General features: G+C 38.7%; 1 protein-coding gene across 1 annotated transcript; it reads left to right on the top strand.

Annotated features, from left to right (window-relative positions):
- The first annotated feature begins 3,906 nt into the window (after window positions 1-3,906).
- On the top strand, window positions 3,907-17,932 carry LOC139734647 (uncharacterized). The gene is made up of 7 exons (XM_071645436.1): window positions 3,907-4,006; window positions 6,677-6,871; window positions 7,162-7,245; window positions 9,490-9,762; window positions 10,150-10,350; window positions 11,621-11,702; window positions 16,040-17,932. The coding sequence occupies exons 1-7, from the start codon at window positions 3,907-3,909 to the stop codon at window positions 17,676-17,678; spliced, it is 2,574 nt and encodes an 857-aa protein (XP_071501537.1). The 3' UTR covers window positions 17,679-17,932.
- The last annotated feature ends 2,232 nt before the right edge of the window (window positions 17,933-20,164 follow it).

Below are 20,164 nucleotides of genomic sequence, written 5' to 3'. Positions count from 1 at the left end.
CTGATTGACAAATTGCCCTACATCGACGTAAATAAGCACTGAATTGATCAGTGTTTTAGTAGTAGCCATGATAAAAATCATGGGCGTACATAGGGCAATTTGTCAATCAGTTGCAAAGAAACATCTCGACGGAAGAACTGCATAAATTTGAATAACAAATCTAACCTGTTGAAAATTAGGACATGAATTCCGAAATTCTATTTCAAACTTCCCAACAGTAATTCAACTGTTCAACAGCATCAGGACCTTCCATGAAATCGCCTATAGTGCTATGAATAACGAACGGGAGTACTGGTAGTGTATATATACACAAGACATTGTAATGTATACGCTTGTCTTATCCACAATAGCGAGAGAGAAACCCCTGCCCGATGTGATTGCAATGCAGGGGCGGATGCAGGAATTCTGTAAAGGGTGGCGGGGGAGGGGGGGGGGGGGGGGGGGCAACTAATATTTCTGGTGCCACTTCTGGGTTTCATTTTCTTTTCTTTTTTCCATTTTATTCATCTTGTTTTTAACGAAAGGGCGTGCGCCGGTTGCCCCCCCCCCCCCCCCCCCCCTCTGGATCCACCACTGCAATGCATACGTCTTTGGCAGCTTAAAGGGATTGCATAATATTTGTGGTGGTGAGAATTTGGGTTTTAACTTTTTTTGTGAGATACCAACAAACCACTTATGAAAAAGTACAGAGCATACCATTTTAGAATTAATTCAAAGTTTATTGGCTGAAAATCAGTTTTGGAATCGCTGAGACTAAAAAAAAAAAAAAGTGAAAAGAAGCGATCCTAAAAGGTGGGTCCCCCTTTTTTATTAGAACTGCTCTTTTTTGGAGATCTCAGCCATACTAAAAACGTTTTTTCATCAAATAAATGTTGAATCCTTGGAATTACACGCTCTTTCATATTTCGTGAGAGGTTTCTCATTTTCTCAACAAAAAGATATTAGAAAACTGAAGTAGTTCTCAATCAAAACTATACGCTGCCTTTAAATTAATATCGCCACTCCCATTGTTGCAAACGCAACATTTTGAAATCGGGATTTAAGATCTACATGTAATCTTGTTCGATCTATTTATATGCTTTAATTTTGTTGAATTTTCATAATTTCGTTGTTGAATAGCCCTTTAAATTCGGAATTTACCTAAACAACAACAGTCACAGTAGATTTAATGAATACAAAAATAGATAAAAGATCAGGTGAGGGTCAAAAAATTGTCACATTGAATTCTTAAGGCAGGAAATTTTACAATCTCAGTCAATTCCATGTGCGCGGCTATTGATTGATGAAATCTATAATGCCGAAGTAGTTGACCGCTAAAATTTATTTTTTCTTTAAACGAAAGGTAGGCCTGCATAATTCCTTCCACTTGCCACTAACCATATGATTAAGACTAATGCTACATTCATCATATTCTCTGAAGGAGGATTCAGTCAAGTGCTGTTTTATTATCATATATATTTAGAAAACGAAAATATTCAGTGGTAATTAAACATCCTTGACAGGATTATTCTAGACATCAAACTATTGTCTAATTTGAAACCAAAACTTTGCGGAAGCGAGAGCAGACTATGCTGTCAAGTTTGAAAGACATGGTAGCGTGGCCAGACTATGTAGGCCTACATTGGGAAGGTTGGCCCAATTCATATAATATATTGGGGGATTCATGTGACGAATGGTGTAAAGTTTTATCACTGATCTCTGTACGGGAGGCTGATAACACACAAGTATAGGCGCACAGAGCCGAAAACTGTGATGTCAAATGGGGTCTGACGATGCCAACGAGATTATGCTGACTGGTAATATGTTTATTTTGGTTTCCCTATTCATTTTCAAACTTGTTTTTTTCATTCCATTTAATCAATTTGTAGTCTAAATTCGTTCCGAGAAATCTGGAATATGCCAATCCTAGTTTCAAATTCGTCTTAGTCCATCTTTTCTTAAAGTCTATTTAAATTTGTCATTAACATTGTCACACGTTCTTGTCATTTGCCATTCAAATTCGTTGGTCACACTCGCTGTACTCATAACAAGAAAAACAATTTCGTCTTTTAGAGATCATTTTCGTCAAATTTTCCTTCGAATTTATTTTGTATCTCTCCTGTCGTGATTTTTAAACTATTTCATTCTGCATGCAACCTTTAACTTTTTTTCCTCACATTTAGGAGTAACATACACAAAAGTGTACCAAACCCTCACACACACAAATCGCAGACTCACACAAACACACACACATTATGCACGTATACAAACACACCCTGATTAAATCACACACGGAAACAAACAAATGTATTGTCACACAAACGAAAACAGTGATCCACGATTTCCAGGCGCATAAGATATAGGAGGATTTTACATGTGTGTAGACTTCAACCCCGTTTTAATGTAAAAAATAAAAGGCACTATGTCTTTGCCTCTTTCACTGTGTTGAAAAAAAATTGTTTCATACATGAGATGCAATAACACAAAATCAGGAAACAAAACAGCTCAAGTCCAGATGTTGTCACCGCATGATTACAGATTGTCTATTATGAAGTTTTTAATGTTCTCTAATAATGCTGGTTTAGAATTCGTTCACCCTCACAATAAAAGACCAATACCATCAGACTCATTTGTTTGAAAAAAAAAAGAATCATGAAATTGTGCGAAAAAAGATACATTCGCCAGTCAATGGGCGGCAGGAATGAATTTCAATTACGATTGACGATTTTGAATGCGATGTCTTTGAAAATCGTTGACGAAAAACGAATTATGATTAGGATTAACTAAATTAAAGTTAGGATTTGCATTCTGCGTGCTTCTCGGGACGAATTTGAATAATGAGTCTTCGAAATTGATATTTAAAATTTGGAAAACCTATAGAAGCCTGCGCTGATGGTGTAATGGTTTTCGAAAGTACCCTAGGGGATAGCGAATGAATGTCGATCCAATTTGGCGTTTTGACCTGTCCCTTGTACGTTGTGACACGATGCCAATGAAATGACTAATTTCGTAATGAAATCGACTGCTCGTCACTTGGCGCCCCATAGAACTTATCCTCGAGGCTAGTTTGTAGCCTATCTTCGAGGATAAGGGTCACCATCTGAACGTAATTGATATTGCTTGCTTAACAACTTCACGTGTAGAGTTTCTGCGTGCTTTCTGCTTTTGTTCTGCTTGATTCTGAAGCATGCGTCCCTAGGCGAAGCTGTTATGTCGTTCTCCTCGTTCATTGTGATAAGTTATGGATTTTGAAAACATTTCCATTCCTTATCCTTGCCGCTGTAAGTTCCGAGACTATGTACCAAGTTAAACCAATTAAGGTGTTTTATTGTTTTTTCTTAAATGAATGTTCAGTGTAAGACGCTGAAAATCATCCGTAGGTATCTTATGAAGGAATTTCGCTTTATCGGACCCTCGGTCTTTTGTACGTCGGTGTCTCGAAGAGTATGTATAATTATCGAACCCTGGGCATACTCAAGTTGACAACATTTAAAAGTGAAAAAGAGGTATAGCTTATGAGAAGGAGAGGGCACGGGGGGGGGGGGGGATGTCCACTGCAGCTTTCCTGAGGAACAAGGACGATCACAGTAATGTGATATCAAGGACTTGTTTACATGACACTTTACAAGATTAATGTCAAAGATGGAAACTGAAACTTGAAGGGTATATCAACAGATATAATGGTAACCTTAGGATTGGTTTTCTCAGCGCGTCCAATGTTTATGGTGCTCTCGGTATCCAAAACAATAGTGTCGTGTGCGGAATCACGTATTTTCTCCTTGGTAAAAGGTGAAGCGTCCTTGCACCGTCTCCACCGCTCAGTGTATTTATCTAATCATAGCAACGAGCCTCGGTATCAAAGAGGGGACAGACGTGGTAATAGCCTATGAAACTCTGAGAGGAATCTGCCTTTGCTTTCAGTTTAAGATGGCCATCAAAACACAAGCTACTTGGTGTCTGCTCAGCGTCGAAAGAGTGTTTGTACTGGTTCTTGGGTGTGCAGCTGCAGTATCCTCTGCAAAGGACGGTAAGATTTTGTCTCATTTAACTCTATGGCGCTGCAAAAAAAAAATGAAGTTGAGGATTCTTTCTTACAGGAAGGAAACAATAGTGTTAAGAAGTATCAAGGAATTCAGATATTTCTTGTAGCCCTGTCCTGGGAATTTTTCTCCAAGTGGTATACACTGATGAAATCCTGTTGCAGTAAAATGCTATGCAGTACCATATCAAGTGGTCAGCGACCATGCAGAATCACTACCACTTCCTAAGTTTGCATTTGTAATAATTAGACGATCCTTTACCTTCAACTTACTTGTCATTTTAGATTCAATATTTGATTCAGTTCATTTCAAAATTTATAATGTTTGAAAGGTTTCAGTTTGTTCGCAGGTTGTTTGATTCCAGTTATGCCTGATTTCGATATCATTTTCGAAATGCCGAAAATCTGGAGAAAATTGACATCCACATGGTTCAGTAGGCTTATAGCGTTTTAAGAGTTGTGAGCTATGGCATAATAGATATTTCCATATACTGTCAGTAAAGTATGTAACAAAATAAAAAATGTCCTCATCCACCTCAGAAATTCAGGAGAAACTCTCCTCAGGAAGGCAAAGGACCTGCAGATAAGCACAAAATTTCTTTTCAAAAAGGGGGATGGCTGACCCTGCTGATAGTTATAACTTGCACGATTGGATAGGTCCTGTAAAATGTAAGATCCAATGCCGTTACCCACCACGTCATGATGATTGATGAGTCCATGCAGTTTCAGAGCCAAGGAAGTACCAGTCTTTGGACCTTCTGTCGAGTTCCCAATCATAATTGTCTTCATGGTATTTTGAAAGCATGGCAAGAATACCGTGAGTGAAACTTGAGGCTGATCGGACAGTCCGTTCAAGAGTTTTAAATTGTTAAAATAGGTGCTTATTGATTATGTTAGTATGCATATTATTCTCTCGTGCAACTACAGGGCAAAGTGGATTTTATCTTTGACCACGTCAAGCGTTGCGTTTACATTTCACTGTCTAAGACCGTGCTTCGCAACATTTGCAATCACATGCCCACCTTTGCTCCCATATATGTTTTTGAGGCCCATAGTTAGTTCAAAAGATATGTATCTTTTTCATCTTAATTTGGGCGGACATCGCGGCCCTCGTATAAGAGCTTCACGGACGACCGGTTTAGGAAGCGGGGACGTAAGTTCCGGTAATGCTTTTGTGATACTCGTAACCAGAGATATATCTCAAGCTGGCAGCAAACTTTATTACGCAGACAAAGCACTAAACTGTCCACTTGCTTATCAAGTCCACCCTCACATCTTGTGCGATTCATGACAATCTATGTCGCAACTTTGTTTCCAGTTGTTGTTGTTGCATTTTGCAAACGTATAAAAGTTTGTTGGAGTGAGCATACACTTACATTCTTTCTTTTCCCCTTTGCCCATCAGATTAACGCGTTAAACAGCAAACTCTGATAAGTCCAGAGTTGATATGACTACCGTTAAAAACATATCTCCCATCATCCACGTGATGATGTAATTTTCTAAGTATTTAATGGCAACAATGGCTAATGATCACTGCCATCCTCATCAGTTTCCACTAGCTCAATTAACTGACGCTTTCTTCATGACTCTGGCGTCAGGTTTTCCTTTCGAAATGCGTCAAGGCGTGGTTTGAAAACCAGTAGAAACTGATTTACATGGACAGTAGTCTCGTAAAACTGAATGTGAATTCGTTATGTCTTTAATGTAATGACACCAAATTGCATCTGGAATACATTTATGTGCATACAACTGTATACCATAAATGTACGAGCAAGCCTATGTATATTCACCATCAAATTTGTGTGTGTTATTACAAAACGTGTTATCCGATTAAAGGACCTTCACCTTCGCATAGCACAATATTATGTAAAGCTTCTAATGGTACACCACAATCCTATTCCATCATGTCTTTAAGTTTTAATATGCTAGACATCCCACACGCCTTATACTTCCAGCTCTCTATAACTTGCATAAGAGCTTCTTACAATCATGGAGTGATCTCATGGATCCTTTGGCCCGAATTCACGGGGGTGGTACAATTAAAACCATGGTTTAAACCATGGACAATTTGTATGGAGCGCCAAGTGTCGCATGGCCTATTTCGTTACAAAATCAGTCATTTCGTCGACGATAATTGTAACACCTTTCTGTGCCAGGGGAGGTTGACAAGTGTGTACAACGTAGCTATGGTGTTTCTGTTCCAAACGGCACTCAAAGCTCACAAGGGATTTCTGTATCTCCTTCCATCTCATTCTGTTAATGTCAAAGCATCTCATTTGACCGTCTTCAAGAGCTCTTGATGCAATCCATCTGTCTTGATGCTTTGTCTCGTACTTTCGAATTAAAGTGAGAATTCGTTTTGTTCGCAATACAAACATTGTATGACATATAAGTATGCTTTCAGACTCTTGTATATTTGTCTTTCTAACGAAATCCCCGTCACACTAGATCGCATTGAGTCACCGAATGCCCAATAGAATGCGAAAATTTTGAAGATAACATTCTCATCCGTTGCAACTACTAGAATAGTTCGTAACATGTTTGACAATCTTTGTGTTTATTATCTTTTCGTAGAGTTTCGCAAATGTGTGCTAGAGCCAAGTTTATATTTTGAACATTTTCATGCTTCCTCATCCAAAAATATTGAATTGGCAAAAGGTGGCAAGTCTGACAAAGTCTTCATCAAGGTCGGCGACAATGGTACATGGAGTTCAAAGTGCGAATTACCCACCGACTATAAAGTAGCCACGGTTACCTGCGGAGAGTCTGGCTTCCGAGAGATGGGTCGAGCAGACAAGATTCGAGATCAATTGGGACTCAGACATAATTTCGGGTCTCTTACCTGCATAGGAGGTATACCTAATTCTCCTCACCCTTTTGATATCATTGTCTATATATACGTAGGCCTATGTATACATGCATGCTTTCGTTTCTCTCTCTCATTCATGTATATATATAACCTTGCATAGTCAAATGATTGTATATATATATACTTAGTTGTGTATGTAGATAGATAATCAAGTCAATGGATGAAGAGATAGACGAGTTTATGTTACATCCATGTACTTCTGTATAACGCAGCATTGTGATGATTATCCATTCAGAGTTCGATTTTTAAAGAAAATTCCGTTCTTTCTGCACAGATAAAGCCGACTGCGAGCTTTTCAATCAACTAAACCAACCTGGTTATAAGTGTGACGACAATTCAGTCTGGTTAGCATGTCCAGGTGCGTATATAAAATTAGGCTCTATAACATTAATTTTTACCCATTAGATATCTTATACATCGCGTTACAACGATCCTGGTTCATTATATGACAAGTAGCTTACATGGCTAAAACAGCAACAGCCAGTAGAAAAAAAGGGGACTATGATCTCTTTGTTGTTGTTGATGTTACTAACTATGCCATTGTTCGTGTTGTACTTGAAACTATAAGAAAAATAGTATGTCAATAACACATCTCCATGTAAGTAGGTTGGATTTCACAAAAAAAAAAACGTTTTTCAATAGGATGTATCTGTTTTCTAACTATACTATGAGTTATCTACAGTTTGAGACAAATTCTCTACAATTTGTCTCAAAGATAGATTCAATAGTAAAATAAAGTATGGTTGGTCATTTATTATGTAGATGGATGTTAGTTACCGATACGTAGATTATCAGAACGACCAAACTGATATTAGCACTTATCACATAGGCATACCCCCCTTTCCTTATTTGGTACCATTAAATCGCCAAGTCTTACCTTCTAACCGTTCTCCGTTTGTCTTTCACAAACACTGATTACTCGGGGCTTACAGCCAAACAAGCCAGTTTTCATGTAGGTCCCTTACTTCTCTTTGGTCAACCTCATTCCGATTTTGACCAGTTATCATTACAATTGCTGTGTTATCACCATGTATATTGTTTGTCTTCTGCACATTGTTTACAAGGTAAAAGAACTTGTATTATTATTTCTGTTGTAATACTCATAAGTGAGAAGTAGGAAAATAATACGAATTGAATTGAATTGAATGATAGCAGCTGATTATCAAGCAGTTCCTATTTTCAGCCCATCTTCCTTTAACTTCGAGGATTCTTTGCAACATGCAAAACGAAATGGTAATTTTTGTAGACGAAAACCGATCACTCCTTGTATCAGAAAAAAAAGAAAGTGGTCGTGGCGATGACATTGACTATGAAGTACGAAATGAATCGATTATCTCAAGGCAAAAGAGATCAGTCAAATCAAGCGGTAGAAATAGAGAGGTGTGTGTGTGTGTGTGTGTGTGTGTGTTTGTGTGATGTGGGTTTGTGTGTGTGTGTGTGTGTGTGTGTGTGTGTGTGTGTGTGTCGGGGGTGAGGATATACCTCCATACGCTGAAAGGTGGAGTACATGTCGTTTATAACAGTAACTCTAAGAGATAAGAATGTCCGAGAGAAAAAAACCCAAGCAAACAAACAGCAAAACAAGGAAATCATTAAATCATTAACAAAAATCATAAATACATGGAAATCATAACAACTACGTTTTTTTTTCAGTGTATATGGGAGAATAAGCCAGATGAAATTAGTAGGAAACAAGTGGTTGGTACATATGAAGAGGGGGGTCTTAGAATGGCAGATGTTGAGTATTTTAGTATGTCATTAAAACTGACATGGATTCGATCATGGTTTTAGGAACGTGTAATGATGTCAGTCATTGAATGCAGTCATTTATAGCAACTGTTAAAATGGAAAAGTATCGTATTATGATATTTTGTTTTACTGTGGACATTTGGTTGAGATATTTTCAGTATAAGATAGTAAATAGGATTTTGTTTTTAGATAAGCAACTGTATAAGCTGAAAAAAAGTAGTGACAATGTTCGTTTTGTAAAGAAGAGTTGGAAGATGTTTTCCATTTCTTTTGTGAATGTGAAACTTGTAAAGTCAATCTGGAATGAAACTGAAAAATGAATAAATGAAGGTTCTACTTGGTAATAGAGCACAGATAAAATTTAGCCTGGAAAATACTATTTTTGTTTTTTAAGAAGAGAAACGATGCTCTGAATTGTGTTGTGATTTTGATTAAGCAACAACTGTTCGTACAAAAGTTAAAAAACAGAGTCCCTAGGTTTAACTTTATGAAGAAAAAAAATATTATCTATTATGCAGATGAGATACATTTATTCTGTATCGGGTACTCTCTAAAAAGTTCAGCTTAAAGTAGCAGTCACTTCAACATTTGTTTGTGTAAATGTTTATGAGAGAAATGTTAAGAAAAAAAGATTATGATTGAGTGCTTTATGCTTTGTATTATGTTGGTATGGAGATAATAAAATAGTCCATGGAGGGCTAAAAAGTTTTGGAAAACGAAAAAAAAAAACACGCAAAACAGGTGTGTAATATTGTGTAATGAGACAACCTCACTTTCCTTTGCTGGCGAGCGCTATATGCAACATCGTCGTACCAATGTTATTTTTTTCTTATTATTATTTATTGTTTAATAGAGTCCAGATATACCGGATGCTACCAGTACGAGATCCAGTGGAGAGGACGTGTGGAAACACCGTTGAAGAAGGCCACCAACGCCAACGACTGCATTGTGGATTGTAGAAATCAGTCTTACGCATTCGCCGCCTTCTCACGACACTGCTGTCTTTGTGTAAGAGACGACCCTGACACACTCTCACAGCTGGAAGGAGAGGTGGGGGACGCCCGGTGTGACTCACCACTTGTTGGAATCATGAACCAAACATGCGAAGAAAGTAAATTTCTGTCAGGTATGCATATCATAAGTGAAGCAACCAGAATAAAGTCAAATACTGTTACCTTTCGTATAATACGGAATTTTTTATAGGGAATTGTGATTGGCAAATTGTGTAAAAAAAAAATAAAGAAAAAAAACACTCATCGTGTTTTTGACATAATAAACAATATCATGCAGAAGAATACTTTTCTTCTGCATAATTTTCATTTTCATTCTGAAAATAGCAGTGCACCGAAATCACATTTTGCAGCCGAGTCTGCTTTACTCGTAATATATTATCTCGTGATAAAAGGAGACAAGCCAAGAGGAACTCGTGCAAATTGAGGAGTTTCCCGTGGTTTACTATACAATCATCATTATTTTGTTTTCATCTACAATTTGTCTTCTCAAATTTCGATAGTGTACAGGACACATCAAACTACTTGTGAGTCACTCGTATCACAGGAAATGGCACAGACGAGGATCAAGGTAGGCCGAAATTTTACCCTTGTCACCATTAACTGTCCGACTGGATTGCAGATGGGCTTTTTGAACGAACCGCCATGCACAAACACCGAAAGCAACATCGCGTCATTCGATTTAACACAAGTTTGTAAACCAGGTAAATTTCGCCAGTATATATTGCTACCTTCAATGACGGGTGTGGTTCTCATCATGTCAGTGTGAGATCATGGAAACTGAAAGTGAGGCAACACGATATTTACCTTGTGTTGTTAGTAACGATATGGTATGTGTTGAAAGTAGTGCGTCTTAAAATCGATGTGCTTTTTATTACAAATTAACTACTCTGTCAGCAAAATTAAACACAGTACCATCACGCCAACAAACTACAGTTAAAACGTCATGAGGACACACGTTGTTCCTATGTATGTATTACAATTTTTCAAATACAAGTGTATACTGTATTACTTTACACCAAATGTGCGCTCTTATATGATTATGTGAGACACTGTTACATTATTTTATTATCACCATTCACCTATATCACCTTTGTGTTTGTTTGTTTGTGTGTTTGTGTGTGTGTGTGTGTGTGTGTGTGTGTGTGTATTGAGTGGATGGAATGACTTCATTTTAGATTGTTTATGTATTTCTTAACCTTTTCTCTGGCACAGCAGTAGGCCTATCACTGCCTACAGTGCCAGTGACTTTCAACGGTGTATACAACGGGGTTTTCTTTGCCAATGGGCACTCGAAACAATAGACTTTGAGTCTGGAAACCTAGCAGGACTTGTTAAAGATATGTAAATGTGTACTGATGAGAGCCACTCCTGGTATCTTACTCTAATTTTACAAAGATGATTTGCATAAATCTATATTTGAAGAGTTTGTTTGCAACAACCGATAAGTCCATTTTTGAAGATATTGAAGTACGGCATCTGTCATAAAGTACAAAATAATACCTTTTAAATGATATATTGGTCACTACACATAAAGGTACATTTTTGAAGTTATGGTCAAAAGAAGCAAAAAATTTCTTATTATTCTCTAGATTTTTCTTGACCATTAATTGTAAATATCTCCATTTGACAAATATGCACTCGTCGGTGTTTGCAAACAAACTCTTCATTTATTTCTCCTTAGTATTCAACATATTTTCTTACTAAAGTGACGCTGATATTGGATTAAATGATAACACCAGTAGAATTCATTGGATTGGTATTTACTGATGGTTACCGTTCTTATCAATCGTAAGCATCATAACCAATTTAAAGACAAACAAAAGAATAATAAACAAAATTCAAAGTGAGGGTATTGTTATCTTTTCTCACATGACAATAATTCTTTCTGTACCTATATTTATTCCATTAAAAAAATAATGAATCGATACCCATCGTTTCTCAAGGCATTTCTTAATTCCTGCTTCATTTCAGCGAAACGAAATATGAATGTCACAGCTGTGACCATTGGCATTCTCATTCCTCTGTTGGCTGTCATCTTGGCGACATCCCCTTGGTAAGAGATCTTCTTTTCCTTGAAATAAGACCAAATCACTCTATAGTGTTTGAGCAGCAGTACTCTCCGTGGGGTCATCTATATGTGAGCTTTGCAGGTTTTCGCAACACGGTGATAAAGATGATGAAAAAGAAAGGTAGAACAAAAACGGTAAAAAACAAACAAACAAATTCAATCGTATGCATTTCTGCCTTTTCCTTTATTTCATATTTGTGGACTAAATGCCATGTGATCCAGGCCCCTGGGAGCAACTTTTTTCACAGGGGTGCTGAACCCCTGACCCACCCGTTCGGTTGCCGGATCATACTAACAGCGTTTCAGTAAATGGGGGGGGGGGGGGGGTGAAGAGAGGGGATGGGGACATCGAAACGAGGTGGGAAAGCCCTCCATCACACAAGGAAACTTTTCCACTCTTAGTGAAATTCAACACACTTTATGTGGTAAATTTTGAAATTCTTCAATCAAAAAAAAAAAAGTGAATACTCGTGGACTATGTTCATGGATGAATTGTTGAATGAGGTATCTGTTATCTCTTGATTCGTGTGTGTGTGTGTCTTCACTTTGTATAAGTGCATGGAAGGGGACCTACGGAGGAGGGTGTGGGAGGGGGTATCCCCCTCCCACACTGGAGAGATTTTGAATTTTCACACCTGAAATTCAGCGATCTGGTGCACACTTTTGGTGAAATTTCTGAAAAAGTGAAAAATAAATATTCACAGAAATGTGAATGACCATTAAATCCGGTTACAATCAACTCTTGTTCCGTGTGTGCGTCAACACTGCGAGGAGGTATCCCCTCCCACCCTGGAGAAATTTTGAATTTTCATTTCTGAAATTCAGCGATCTGGCACACATTTTTTCAAAAAGTATGAAAAATGAAATATTCACAGAAATGTGAATGACCAATAAATTGGGTTACAATCAACTCTTGTTCCGTGTGTGAGTCATCACTGTGAAATAACTGTTTGGAAGTTGATGAGGCGGGGATGGGAGGTGGCTCCATGCGACTGAGCTTTTGCATTTGTAGAATTTAATTACAACGATATGATGCACAGTCTTAGTGGACTATCCCCATATTTGTATCAGAGAATCGTTTGTTGGTCTTTACTTTGTATAAGTCCATGGAAGGGGACCTAAGGGGGGAAGGTTTTGGGAGGGCATACCCATCCCCTCCCACATAAGGGAGATTTTGGATTTTCAGACCTGAAATTCCGCGATCTGGTGCACACTTTTGGTGAAATAAAAAAAAAGTATGAAAGATAAATATTCACAGAAATGTAAATGTCCATCAAATCAGGGTATGATCAGCTCTTGTTCTGCGTGTGCGTCATCACTGTGTAATAACTGTATGGAAGTTGATGCGGCGAGGATGGGAGGGGTAGCCAGGCCCCTTCCACACGATTGAACTTTTGCATTTTTAGAATTGAAATACAATGATCTGATGCACACTAATTGGTGGAATATTTCGAAAGTTGTATCAGCGTTCGTGTGTGTGTGGATCTTCATTTTGTATAAGTTCATGGAAGGGGACATAAAGGGGGAGGGTGTGGGAGGGGGTATACCCCTCCCACACGAAGGAGATCGGTTGTTGGTCTTTACTTTGTATAAGTCCATGGAAGGGGACCTAAGGGGGGAAGGTTGTGGGAGGGAAAATATCCCCTCCCACATAAGGGAGATTTTGGATTTCAGACCTGAAAATGAGTGGTCTGGTGCACACTTTTTTTTCTTTTTTTTAAAGTATGAAAAATGAATATTCACAGAAATGTGAATGACCATTAAATCGGGGGTATAATCAGCTCTTGTTCTGCGTGTGCATCATCACTGAGTAATAAATGTATGGAAGTTGAGGAGGCGGGGTTGGGAGGGGTAGCCCCCTCTCACACGACGGAGCTTTTGCATTTTTAGAATTGAATACAATGTACAATAATCTGACGCAAAATCTAGGTGGAATATCTTGGAATTTGTATCGGACAAGTGTAGTGAGTCATTTATGGAGGGAGACCAAGTGGGGGAAGGATGTGGGAGGATGTATCCCCTTCCTACATGAGAGAGCTTTTGCATCTTTATGATTGTGATTCAAAGATGTGGAATTTCTGGCACACATTTTTGATTTAATATGTTATGTAATGTAGCCATATCATAATCAATGCAAGGGGTGCAGGCTAATACAGCAAGGGGGAGAGTTTTAGAAGGGGGTGTCCTCTAACCCCTCCCAATCGAGAGAGCCTTTGTATTTTAAGGATTGAAATGAAAATATATTGGTTCTACACAATTACAGTCATTTATGATGGAGCATTTGAAAAACTGTCAGACAAAGAAGCATAAGCATACTAAATGTAGTGGGGGGAATAGAGGTAAACTGAAAGAGAATATCCCCTTCCCACATTTTGGCACTTTTCGATGTGTTTAAATCAAAGTGACATATTTGGTGCGCACTTTTTGATGAAATATTCAGAAAGTGTCGATCTCAAAAGTCTACTAAGTGGATAGAAGTTGGCCTAACGGGGGAGGGGCATTTTACATTTTCAGAATTGAAATTAAATGATCTTGTGCACTTTTGGTGAAATATCTGGACAGTTTCTATGAAAAAAAAGCAAGAAATGTTTCCGCATCGTGGGGATTTTTTTTTTTTTTTTGGGGGGGGGGGATGGGGAGGGTGGGGGCAAAGTGATGTGTTTGCATAGCTCCCACCCAATATTTTTATTCCAGGATTGAGGCTATTTAATACGAGGAAACTGTGGCACTTTTAGAATCCAACTGACATTATTTCGCAAAAACATTTTGGTGGAATTAGGGAAATTATCAATCCACAAAGTGTACTACTACTGCGTCTATGGAACGTATGGAGGGGATCTAAGCGGGAAAATGGTTAGGGCCTAAATGAAATGAGGATATTATATTCCCACACGAGGAAACTTTCGCATTTTTTGAACTGAAATGGCAGATCTATTGATGAAAGAATCATTCGGAGATATGTCAATCTTATGGGAAAGGTCCAAAGGGGGAGGATGTGGAAGAGGGTATAAACCCATTATATTTTCAGAATTGAACTGCAACAATGCTTTGCACAGTTTCGGTAAAATATTTGGACAGTTTTCCATCACAAAAAGCAAGAAAATCTCCGACATCCCGAAAATATTTGGGAGGGGCGTAATATCATGGCAACTGCCCCGCACCCCTACATACGAGGAAGCTTTTTCATTACTCTAGAATAGAAAGGGAAATATCGTGAGAGGGGGAATTTCCCTTCGATACGAGGGAGATTTCGCATTTCAGAATTGACTGGTGCACACTTTGTGTGAAGATTGGGACAGTGTCGAATAAAAAAAAAAATCCACATCTTGGAAATTACTGGGGGGGGGGGGGGCAAAATGATATGCTGCCCCCTCCATCGACGCTCTCCTGAAGTGGGTACCCTCCCCCTAAATGAGGGAACTTCTGCATTTTTAGATTTGAAATTCAGCAATCAAGTGAGCCCTTCAGGTAGCATATTAAAAAAAAAATCAATAGAAAAGTAGGAAAAGCAAAATATCCAGGGACAATGAAAATGCTTTAATAGTGCTGTCTGCACTTATAAGCTTGTTCTGCGTGGGAGGGGGATACCCCTCCCACGCTATGGATATTTCACATTTTCAGAAGTGAAATTCAGCAATCTGATGCACACTTTAGGTGGGATATTTGGACAATTTTCTATAGAAAAAAAAAACAAGCAATTTTCCCTGTAAAAAGATATAAGTTGGGGGTGCAGAAGCACCCCCAACTTTTATTTTTCACAGGGGTGCTATGCCCCCCTGCTCAAAAAGTCAGGGGTGCTGCAGCACCCCCAGCACCTCCGGCTCCCAGGGGCTTGATGTGATCTTTCCTAAATAAGGAATAAATCCAGATTATCTTCAACAAGTGTCTATTATGATATTTCTATGCATTGTGTGATCATGCTCTCACATTATTATATGATTGTGTGACAGTGTATTGGATTGCGGACGGGCAATGATGCATTGTTCGGTGCATTATAATTCTGTCTGCAAGACGTGTTATAAGTAATGCTACCTCTGTTTCTTAGCACTGAACAAAAGTTAAATACGTCAGTTAAATGTTGCTATGGCAAAGTTTGATGCATTGTACAACAGCCATATGCGCGGTCTGTGTTGGCAAGTTATAATTTATCTGATCTCTTAAATATTGACAGATAAACATTATGCACATGCGCATCGCTTTGTACCACATTACATCGCCTTTTTGTAGTAGATATATGACCACAGATTGTGTAGCCAGAACATCTATTTCAATGTCGTTGGTGTTTATGTTTGTTTCTTTTTGTTCTTCCGATTGGATTACAGCTTAAAATGGTACTGGAAAAATCGTCAGTCTCAGTTGAGAAAGGCGGCACGTGTTGCACGTTACAGGATAACAAAGTCACCATCAATGGACACTCAGGGGAAGAGGCAACAATTGGCACAGTCGAAAAACATTTCGCCCATCTGGGAGGATGCCGACCCCGAAATAGTGACTTCCGGGAAGGAAACCAGCGAGAAGGAGTTTGTCAAAGAAAATTCATTTCTAGAGAATAATGGCAGTCTGTATTTCTTACAAGATGGCGGAGGCAAAGCACCCTCAAACGACAACGAGCCCTGCACTACTTCAAATTTGAGTGAAACTAAAAAGGCGCGAACAGCTCCAACACCGGCTCCAAGAACGCGCCCCAGTGATACAGGCAAGGCAAGAGGTGCTCAGCAGGAGATAACAAAGGATCCTGACTCCCCGAGAGATGGTAACGGATTTGACGTTAGTAGTCTTTATGCCACTATTGACCGCAACAAGAAAAGTGAATCCGCAGATTTGAAACTCTCCCAACCCTCGGCAAACCCACACGAGTCTTTTGGCGATAGTGAATGCGACTCAGTTGACCTCTCCTTTGTCAAATCGGCGGAAGCAGCTACAGAGAATAGCTTGAGCCAAAAAGGAAATGGGCTTAAGTTTTGGAAGGGGAAGAAAAGGAGGAAAAAGACGCCCTCTACAAATGTTCAAGAAAGCTGTGACCTTGATAGTAAGGATGACACTTACTCATCTGCAGACATCTTACATGATAAAGCCTACCGATCAGTGACCCTTCCAAAGACTGATCAAGCCTCACAGCACAAACCTCCCTCATGGCGTAAAACCATCTGCAATGAGACGCCCGCTCGTGACCTACGCAAGAAAGAAATTAGCCATCTGGAGAAATTGGATAGTTCAGAATCTTCGAGAAATGTCCATCAATTCGACGTCGGTAGTCTATACGCCACCATAGACCGATCCAAGAAGAGTGAATCTGCAGATTTGAAACATTCTCCTTCATTGGAAAACTCATTCGATTCTCTTGACGGCGGTGAATTTGACTCAGATAACTATAACTGCCGCAATTCGATGGAAGCTGCTGGAGTGAATGAGTCGCATCCAAAGAGAAATAAGTTTTGGAAAGGGAGGAAAAGAATGAAGAAGGGACCTTCTGCAAATGGTCAAAAAAGCCTTAGCTGCAATAGTAAATATGAAACTGTGTACTCATCTGCGGACTTGTTGCCTGATAAGGTATACCAGCCAGTAACACTTTCAAAAGTTGAACCCTCACAGGATAAAGCTTTTGTCCGCAGCACGATTGCTAGGCTGTTTAAATCGAAGGGGAGTAAGCCTGTCCGCAAACCAACACCCTCGTGTCCTTCCCTCGATTACGGTGAATATGAAACAATATCGGCCTGTCAGGGAAAATCGGTTGGGCGCGACAACCGCGAGGACGACGGAGGATATGAGCTCTTGTCGTCTGCCTGTAACCTGGAGGGAAAAGCAAAGAGCTTACCTCACTCGTATGATCACCTCGGTCACTGGAAGTCTGGTATGCAGAGAGCTCAATCTTCCACCTCTGGACACCAGTACTCTGTACCTGACGTCAAGTCTTCACTAGAAGGTTACGACCTTGCGAACCCTCATCCACCCCGTCACTGAGGTACCCCGTATCATCACAATTTTTCTCTATGACCTCTTAACTTATGGCACGGAAGAAGTCTGCAGAACGCACAGAACACGCGACACAACCAAACAACAGAACCACAACTCAAGTTGAAACAGATCAAGAGAGTAGATTATCACCACAATAGATTAAAGTTGAGCTAATTTATTTGGTAAATTCAAACTGATAATCCAATAACGCGTCATTCACAATGGAAATAGAAAAAGAGAACACCAAGAAAAAAATACCAACCCCCCCAAAAACACCTTTTTTGTTTTGAAGATGCGTGCTGTATATCAATGGACCACCTGAAGTCCACAAACAGAAAGCAAAAGCCACTTCATATATATATATATATATATATATATATATATATATATGGGCAATTCCATGGGAATGTGGACATGGCACCAAAATTTCAAGTTTATAATATTGCAAAAGAATTACTCATTATGTATTACCCATTTATTGAAGTTAAAGAAACTCAAAGAATTATATCAATCGGTCGAATATTTTCTGAGAAACAGCTACAAATGTTGAAGACAATTTTTCAGTCATCCAAATTGCTAAAATGTATGCTTAACTTAATATACATTTTTTAATAGAAAAATTCTGCTAGCACTTCAATTGATTTATTTTAAAGAAGCAAATTGGTTCTACTTCAGTATCCAATGAGGAAATTTTTATGCCACCTTCAAAAATTTCAATCGCCACATGAAAGTTCAGCCCTTGAGCCATGTAACGCGAGTTACCGAAACAAGAAATATTTTGCATTCTGAAGGAAGCAGTGGAGGTAATTTGTTGGGAATCATAATTTTCTAAATTAATCACACCCTGATACTGTACACAAGATGTTGACTTGAATAAACACTGTTATCACATTAAAAATGTCAATGAAAAGGGTAACGCGAGTTACCATGTAACGCGAGTTACCGGCATGTAACGCGAGTTACTGACTTTAAACACAAGTTTCCCCCAACATAAGCAAATCGTAACACTTATTTGAGCTAGATTGTGGTGAAAACAATCAAATGCAGTGTTATACACACTATGCTGGACTGAAACAAAGGAGGGGGGCCTAATTAACTGTGATTGTATAATACTAGAATCAAGGCTACTGATCACATGCCACATACAATGTAGAAGAGTCTAGCCAGGCTTTCACTGCATGTGTACATGTACATTGTATCCACCAGTGAATGAGAACATGAAATTTATCTTCTGAATTTCCTGCATCAGTATGCCTAATACAGAATCTTTATTACAGAATGCTATAAAGCAGCAAGTGTTGGTTCTAATCCTTATTTGGTGGTCTACTGAAGATGACGCCTGTCCGGAGATCAGGAGGTCATAGGTTCGAATCCTGCTCGAGTATGTATGCCCATGATTTTTTATCATGGCTACTACTAAAACACTGATCAATTCAGTGCTTATTTACGTTGATGATGGGCAATTTGTCAATCAGTTACAATGAAAACATCTCAACGGAAGAATTTCATGAATTTGAATAATTACGCAATACCCACTACATGCTATAAGGATTAATAGAACCAACACTTGCTGTCAGGGCGAAAGCTACAGTTTGTAGGTGGTCTAGTGAAGATGATGCCCATCCGGTGATCAGGAGGTCTTAGGTTTGAATACTGCTCGAGTATGTATGCCCATGACTTTTTTATTATGGCTACTACTAAAACACTGATCGATTCAGTGCTTATTTACGTCGATGTAAGGTAATACTGTAAGCCAGCTTGTTATTACACTGTAGCTCATGTATACATTGGTACAAATCATCTCTTTTTTTCTCAGTTGATTCGGCACTTCACCTGTTTTCAAAGCGGCATAATGCATAAGCTTGCCCGACATAACAATCTATGGAATCCATGTTAAAAAAACATGCATTTAGATCAGGGGATCAGAATACTCCCATCAGTTTATAATTTAGCAGGCATCCATTTCATTGTTTTATATTGAATGCAGTAACAGCTTATTTCCTTTTATATTGCAAAATACCATTCTTGCTGTCAGGCGGATGTGCTGGCAAGTGTCATTTAGATAAGGATCGTATATGAATAATCATCACATCACAGATGCTTATCTCAGTGAATTTAAAAAAAAACCAAAATGCCTGTTGGTACAAATGACCTTTTTCTGCTCATGCGCAAAGTGGAATTACGAACTGGTCTATTTATCGATCAGTTGCAAAGAAAAAAACTAGTGTTTACTCCTCACAAACATGGGATTTAAATTTTTGAAAGATTGTAAACTTTGTTGTAAACTTGTAGATAGGGTTTGATGCTTTCATGTTTTGTTTTAAAAAGACTTTCAACATTGTTCATCTTTACACTGAGAATTACAATGCACTTTAAATATACACCTAAATCATCTTGGTATATATTCAAACATATTCAAGGTCTCTATGAGGAGTGAAGCTTTTATTACTCGTAAATGCATTCTTCTTTTGGGTTTATTAGTAAAATATTTT

The sequence above is a fragment of the Diadema antillarum genome, unplaced genomic scaffold, assembly GCF_040938485.1.
Source record: "Diadema antillarum isolate AM-2024a unplaced genomic scaffold, OU_Dant_1.0 seq00000538_RagTag, whole genome shotgun sequence".
NCBI lineage: Eukaryota > Metazoa > Echinodermata > Echinoidea > Diadematoida > Diadematidae > Diadema > Diadema antillarum.
The sequence above is the reverse complement of the archived record's forward strand: the minus strand, read 5'-3'. Positions and strand labels throughout refer to the sequence as shown.

What these genes read in the sequence shown, in the direction of transcription:
- LOC139734647 (XM_071645436.1), top strand. Translation starts at nt 3,907, where the DNA reads ATGGCCATCAAAACACAAGCTACTTGGTGTCTGCTCAGCGTCGAAAGA. An exon ending in AGTATCCTCTGCAAAGGACG is followed by an intron (nt 4,007 to 6,676) that starts GTAAGATTTTGT and finishes AATTGGCAAAAG; the next exon opens with GTGGCAAGTCTGACAAAGTC. An exon ending in GTCTCTTACCTGCATAGGAG is followed by an intron (nt 6,872 to 7,161) that starts GTATACCTAATT and finishes CTTTCTGCACAG; the next exon opens with ATAAAGCCGACTGCGAGCTT.